Consider the following 8,060-nt stretch of genomic DNA (forward strand, 5'->3'; position numbering starts at 1 on the left):
GGGCAAACACCTACATTTACACTAGGACATTTGGAGGAATACAGAGCTTTTAGCTGAGTACGACCCACTGTGAAGCTGTCAGTTACTTACTATTTGTGTCGCTCAAAGATTTCCATGTTCTGAATCTAACATTACCTGTGTGAATATAGATCTTACTATTAGTGGAAATTAACATTTCTTTCTCAGATTCCAACATAAGGACATTTGAAAGTGATTGTGGCTTTAGAAGTCTTTAATGATCTGATTTAGTGTTTTGATAATCAATTTACCTCTGCTAACATTTGCATAATATGTAGAAAAAAAAGGAAATGACACATTAGTCTGGATTTGCAGGATCTCAAACCATAACCTTGCACCAGTAAGTTGCCCTTCAATAGGCGAACAGTCTCCTGTTTCACTGTGTTATCATATATATTGCAGTGCAAACACAAACATGGTTAGTTAATGGGGGAGGGAAAGGTGACCATTGTATGCATTATAATGTGATTGGTTGAACAGCACACAATTTACAAAGATTTGACCCAATTCAGCATCTGAAATTAACTGTAAAACAAATAAGGCAAAACAAATATATTTGCTTGATGTATTAACTTATTTATGTTCTTCTGACACAACTGAAAAATAAGAGCAGGAGAAGACCATTCAACTCCTTTAGCCGATTCCAGCATTCAATCTGATAATGGCTGATCTTCCACTTCAACAACACTTTCCTGCTCGTTTTCCATATCCCTCGATTCCCTGAGAAAATCAAAATTTATCGCTCAGTCTTGAATATACTTAATATTGGAGCATCCACAACCTTCTTGGGTTGACAGTTCCAAAGGTTCACATTCTGTGAGTGAAGAAAACTCTCCTCACCTCAGTCCTAAATGATTGGCCCCTTATCCTGAGGCTGTGCCCATGTTCTAGATTCACCAGCCAGAGGAAACAGTCTTTCACTGTCTACCCTGTCAAGCCCCTTCAGAATCTTATATATTTTAATGAGATTATCTCTCAGTATTCTAGGCGCCAATGAGTATAGGCCCAACTTACTCAGCCTCTCATCATAGCACAACCCTCTCAAACCAGGGACCAATCTAGTGACCCTTCACAACAATGCCTCCAAGTATTCAAGGTCTGCCTTAGAATATAGAGGCAAAAAAACTACACACAGTATTCCAGGAGCAGTCTTACCAAAGCCCTAAACTGTTGCAAGATTTCCTTATTTTTGTAATCCAGTACCCTTGCAATAAAGGCCAACATGCCATTTGCCTTGGAACGTGAGTGTTGCTGGCAAAATCAGCATTTATTAACCATCCCTGATTGCCCTTGAGAAGGTGGTGGTGAGCCACCAATTGAACCACTGCAATCCATGTGGTGTAGGCAAACTCTGTTGTTAGGGAAGAAGTTCCAAGATTATGACCCCATGATTGAACGGTGATATAGTTCCAAGTCAGAGTGGTGTCTGATTTGATGGGGAACTTGCAGGCTGTGGTATGTCCATGCGTCTGCTGCCCTTGTCGTTCAAGGCGATAGATGTTGTTGGTTTGGAAGATGCTATTGAAGGAGCCTTGAAGGAGTGGCTGTAGTGCACCTTGTAGATGGAACACAGTTTCCATTGTATGCTGGTGGCAGAGGGAGTGCCAGTCAAGCAAGCTGCTTCATCTTAGATGATGTTGAGCTTTTTGACATTTGTTGGAGCTGCACTCATCCAGGCAAGTGGAGAGATTCCATCTCATTCCTGATTTATGCCTTGGAGATTGTGGGCAGACTTTGGGGAGTCAGGAGGTGAGTTACTCACTACAGAATACTCCAGCCCCAGACCTCCTCCTGTAGCCACTAAGCTTGCTATACCTGCATGGAAATTTCCTGCTTTCTTATGTGAATACCCCCAAATCTCTATGAACATCAACATTTAAAAATGTCATACCTTTTAAAAAATATTTCTATTCTTATTACCAAGGTGAATAACCTCACACTTCCACATATTATACTCCAATCTGCCTTGTTATCCACTCACTTAAACTGTTTATATCGACGTTATGCTCACAGCTTACATTCCCAGCTAACTTTGTATCTTCATGCAAACTTAGATACATTAGCTTCCGTCTTTTCATCCAAGTCATTCATATAAATTGTAAACAGCTAAGGTGCCAATTTTGGTGACACTCCACTAGTTACAGCCTGGCAACTTGAAATTGTCCCATTTATCCCTACTCTCTGCTTGCTGTCCATTAAACAATCCTCTATTCATGCTAATATATTACCCCCTACTCCATGAGCTCTTATCCTGCATAATAACTTTTTGTGTGGCATCTTGTTGAATGCCTTTTGGAAATTCAAGTGTACTACCTATATCAATTTATCTACTTTACTAGTTCCATCCTCAAAAACCTCAAATACTTTTCCTTTCTCATAAAATCATGTTGACTTTGTTGATCATGATAAGATTTTCTAAGTGCACTGTTAAGACTTCCGTAATAGATTTGAACATTTTCCTGATGACTGATGTCAGGCTAACTGACCCTTCGTACCTTTTTTCTTTCTCCCTCCTTCCTTCCTTGAATTGCTGCGTTACATTTGCTAACTTCCAATTCACTGAAATCTCAAGAATTTTTGAAAATCATAACTAATGCATCCATTATCTCTGCAGCTACCTCTTTTTGAACCCTGGGATCTAGGTCATCAGATTCTGGGGATTTGTCAACTTTTAGACCTTAAATTTCTCCAATACTTTTTCTCTGCTGATCTTAAGTTCCTCCCTCTTATTAGCCCCTTTGTTACCCTTTATTTCTGGTGTAATTTATGTCTTCTACTACGAAGACAGACAAAATGTTCGTTCACCGTCCCATCACTTCCGTATTCTCCATCAAATTTCTCCTCTGTCAAATATTTTGTATTGTTCTTTAAATGTTACCCAAATGTTTATTTACTGCCATACCTTTCAGTTTATTTACCCAATCAACCATAGCAAGATCTCCACTCCTGCCTACGTAATTGACTTTTTTGAAGTTTAAGATTCTTGTTTGGGACTGGAACATATCACTTTCAGATTTAGCGTGGAATTCAGATGTATTATGATCACTCCCCTCACCCCACCCCACCCACCCCTCTCCAAGAACCTTTTCCAAGAGATTACTAATTAAACCTGCCACTGTACTAGATCTAAGATAGCTTTATCCATAATTGGTTCCACCACATAAAAAGGCAGTGAATTCCAGACGCCCAACATCCTCTGGGTGAAAAAGTTTTTCCTCATGTCCCCTCAAATCCTTCTACCAATCACCCTAAATCTATATCATTTGGTGATTGACACCTTCCCCCCCCCACCCCCCGACCTCCCAAACACACAGCTAGGGGAAACAGGCCTCTCATAATTTTGTATACCTCAATTAGGTCACCCCTCAGCCTCCACGGTTCTAAGGAAAACAACCCTAACCTATCCAATATTTCCTCAGAGCTTCAATTTTCAAGCTTTGGCAGCAGTCTTTGTAAATTTTCTCTGTACTCTCTCCAGAGCAATTATGTACTTCCTGTAATGTGGTGACTAGAACTTTACACATAATTCCAGCTGTGGCCTAACCAGCATTCCATCAGTACATCCCTGCTTTTGTATTCAATACCTCATCCAATAAAAGGAAAGCATTCCCTATGCTTTCTTTAACACATTATCCACCTGTTCTGCCACCTTCAGGGGCCCATGGACATGCTCTCCAAGGTGTCTCACTTCCTCAACCCCTCTCAATGTCCTCCTGTTGAGCATTCCCTTGCTTTGTTTGTCCTCCCCAAATGCATTACCTCATACTTTTATGGATTGAATTCCATTTGCCACTTTCCTGCCCACTCAACCAAGCCATTGATATAATTCTGGAGACAACAGCTATCCTCTTCATCACATGGTCTATTTTTGTCATCTGCAAATTTTCCAGTCACACCTCCCACATTTATGTCCAAATCATTAATATATACAACAAACAGCAAGGGCCCCAACACTGAGTCCTGTGGAACACCACTGGAAACCATTTTCCATTCGCAAAAACATCTATCAACCATTACCCTTTGTTTCCTGTCGCTGAGCCAATTTTGGATCCAACCTACCACCTTCCCCTGTATCCCATGCGAACTCACTTTTCTGACTAGTCTGCCATGTGGGACCTTGTCAAATGCTTTACTGAAATCCATGTAGACAACATCTACTGCACTACCGTCATCAATCCTCCTTGTTACTTCCTCAAAAAAATTCTATTGTTAGTAAGACATGATCTTCCCCTAACAAAACCATGCTGACTGTCCCTGATCAACCCATGCCTTTCTAAGTGACTGTTTATCTTGTCTCTCAGAATTGATTCCAATAATTTGTCCACCACTGAAGTCAGACTGACTTGTCTATAATTTTCTGACCTATCCCTTGCACCCTTTTTAAATAATGGTACAACATTTGCAGACCTCCAATCCTCTGGTACCTCGCCTGTATCTAGTAAGGATTGGAAAACGATCCTCAGGGCATCCGCTATTTCCTCCCTGCTTCCTTTAACAGCCTGGGATACAATCTATCTGGCCTTGATGACTTATCCACCTCCAAGGATGTCGGTCACTCCAGTACTTCCTCTTTCACTATGCTTATTGTATCTAATGTTTCACACTCCTCCTCATTAACTAGAATGTCTGCATCATCCCTCTCCTTAGTGAAGATAGAGACAAAATACCCATTGAGAAGCCTGCTGACATCTTCTGCATCAACCCACAAGTTACCATGCACATCTCTGATAGGCCCAATCCTTCCTTAGTTATTCTCTTGCTCTTAATATACTGGTAAGACATCTTTGGGTTTTCTTTGATTTTACCTGTCAATATTTTTTCCAATCTCTTTGCTTTCCTAATTTCCATTTTTACTTCATCCCTGTACTTTCTATACTCCTCTAGGCTTTCTACAGTATTTAGTCTTTTGTGACTGTCATAGGCTTTCTTTTTCCGCTTTATCTTGGCCTGTATGCTTCGGGATAACCAGCAAGTTCTAGATTTGGCAGTACCACACTTTTTTTTGTAGGGACATGTCTACCCTGTGCCTGTAGAATCTCAATTTTGAATGCCTCCCACTGATTGACACTCTTTTTCCTGCTAATAACTGTATCCAGTCTATTCTCACCAGCTCACCTCTGAGCTATTTTTTTTAATCATTCATGGGATGTGGGCTTCACTGGCTGGTCCAGCTCATCCCTAGTTGCCCTTGAGAAGGTGGTGGTGAGCTGCCTTCCTGAACCATTGCAGTCCACATGGTGTAGGTACACTCACAATGCTGTTAGGAAGGGAGTTCCAGGATTTTGACCTAGCGACAGTGAAGGAACGGCAATATATTTCCAAGTCAGGATGGTGAGTGACTTAGAGAACTTCCAGGTTGTGGTGTTCCCATCTATCTGCTGCCCTTGTCCTTCTAGGTGATAGTGTTTGTGGGTTTGGAAGGTGCTGTCGAAGGAGCCTTGGTGAATTCTTACAGTGCATCTTGGGCATGGTACACACTGCTGCTACTGTGCGTCGGTGGTAGAGGGAGTGAATGTGGTGCCAATCAAGCTGACTGCTTTGTCCTGGAGGGTGTCCAGCTTCTTCAGTGTTGTAGGAGCTGCACTCATCCAGGCAAGTGGGGAGTATTCCATCACACTCCTGACTTGTGCCTTGTAGATGGTGGACAGGCTTTGGGGAGTCAGGAGGCAAGTTACTCATTGCACGATTCCTAGCCTCTGACCTGCTCTTGCAGCCACAATATTTACATGGCTAGTCCAGTTCAGTTTCTGGTCAATGGTAACCCCCAGGATGTTGATCATGGGGGATTCAGTGATGGTAATGCCATCAAACATCAAGGGGCGATGGTTAGATTCTCTTTTGTTAGAGATGGTCATTGCCTGACACTTGTGTGGCATGAATGTTACTTACCACTTGTCAGCCCAAGCCTGGATATTGTCCAGGTTTTGTTGCATTTGGACATGGGCTACTTCAACTTAAAATATGTCTTCCCCCAATTTAGAACTTTCACTCCTGTTCTATCTTTATCCTTTTCCATAATGATGCTAAATCTAATTGTATTATGGTCACTATCTTCAAAATGGTCGTGTGTGTCCCCCCACCCACCCATGCATGCTACTTCATCCACTTGCCCAGCTTCACTTCCTAAGACTAAATGTAGAATTGCACCCCCTCTCATTGGACTTGTAACATACTGGCTAAAAAACTTGTGTGTCCTTCACACTGTTCATATCCATGACATTGTCCATGTCATCCCAGAACTCTTTCACTGCAACACAGCACTCCAGTTGGCTACCACACAATCTATCATCTTTGGCAGCTATGATTGATTCACCTGCAAGTCCTGGCAACACTACCTCCTTATCTCATTAACAATTTCTCAACCTCCTCTTTTTTTACTTTGACACTGATTGTGCAGAGAAAATCAAAATACACCTAGACATGGGGTACAGCTTAACATTGCACATACAGTATAGGAAAAAACAGATGCAACTGCAGGCAATGATAAATTGCAACCCATTAATGCTTCCTTTGCTGCACTTAACACCGCACAGCTCGTTCAAATGAATTCACATATCGCCGGTAAATAAGCAATGTAATAAAGAGACAGTCACACTGTGTAATATAATGTGAGTGTCTAATTACTCTATTCAATACTAACTCGCAGCATTAGCTCTCTCTAAGCCGGCGCTTAGTGACTCTAATGCCAATGAACATTTTGTTACGAGGCCGAGCGCTGATAGTTCGAGGCCCGGGTACCGACACTGGGTCCACTCCAAACAGCAGGGAAAAGACGGACAAGGACAAGCCATGGCACATTAGCGGAGCCGAGGCAACATCCGCTCGGAGAGTGGAGAAGGGGCACCAGCCCCAAGCTCCCGCTGCACCAAATTTAAGACAAGCGTCCGACTGCCAACCAAGTGACTTCCACCACCGGCCTGGTAAATTCCCCCCTCCCCCCCCCCCCCCCCCTAACGAGTACCTGTCGGAACGGAGTCCTGCCAGTACCGAACGACAACCTTACACCTACACCCCACAAAACAGCACGCAGAACCGCCATTTTACCCGGAACTGAGGTCAGGACAGCGTCAGCGCCACGAGACGAGTGGGCTTTGCTCCGCGTGCAGTGGATGCGGCGCTTTAAAGGAGAGGCACCAGCAACAGTGTGCAATGCAATAGATTCCACATACCAACATAGTGTGCAATGCAATAGATTCCATATACCAGCCAGTGTGTAATGCAATAGATTCCATATACCAGCACAGTGTGCAATGCAATAGATTCCACATACCAACATAGTGTGCAATGCAATAGATTCCATATACCAGCCAGTGTGTAATGCAATAGATTCCATATACCAGCACAGTGTGCAATGCAATAGATTCCACATACCAACATAGTGTGCAATGCAATAGATTCCATATACCAGCCAGTGTGTAATGCAATAGATTCCATATACCAGCACAGTGTGCAATGCAATAGATTCCACATACCAACATAGTGTGCAATGCAATAGATTCCATATACCAGCCAGTGTGTAATGCAATAGATTCCATATACCAGCACAGTGTGCAATGCAATAGATTCCACATACCAACATAGTGTGCAATGCAATAGATTCCATAAACCAACATAGTGTGCAATGCAATAGATTCCATATACCAGCCAGTGTGCAATGCAATAGATTCCATAAACCAGCCAGTGTGCAATGCAACAAATTCCATATACCAGCCAGTATGCAGTGCAATAGATTCCATATACCAGCACAGTGTGCAATGCAATAGATTCCACACACCAACATAGTGTGCAATGCAATAGATTCCACATACCAACATAGTGTGCAATGCAATAGATTCCACATACCAACATAGTGTGCAATGCAATAGATTCAATATACCAGCCAGTGTGCAATGCAATAGATTCCACATACCAACATAGTGTGCAATGCAATAGATTCCACATACCAAGATAGTGTGCAATGCAATAGATTCCATAAACCAGCCAGTGTGCAATGCAATAGATTCCATAAACCAGCCAGTGTGCAATGCAATAGATTCCACATG

General features: G+C 42.4%; 1 protein-coding gene across 1 annotated transcript in view; it reads right to left on the reverse strand.

Moving 5' to 3' along the window:
- The window catches only part of dbt (dihydrolipoamide branched chain transacylase E2), a 45,309-nt gene extending 38,219 nt beyond the window's left edge, over positions 1–7,090 (reverse strand). The window contains exon 1 of the mRNA XM_041207664.1: positions 6,980–7,090. Coding sequence (XP_041063598.1) covers positions 6,980–7,057 — 78 coding nt within the window. The 5' untranslated portion in view covers positions 7,058–7,090. The remainder of the gene's footprint in view (positions 1–6,979) is intronic.
- Between the last annotated feature and the right edge of the window lie 970 nt (positions 7,091–8,060).

The sequence above is a fragment of the Carcharodon carcharias genome, chromosome 16 (assembly GCF_017639515.1).
Source record: "Carcharodon carcharias isolate sCarCar2 chromosome 16, sCarCar2.pri, whole genome shotgun sequence".
NCBI classification, from domain to species: domain Eukaryota; kingdom Metazoa; phylum Chordata; class Chondrichthyes; order Lamniformes; family Lamnidae; genus Carcharodon; species Carcharodon carcharias.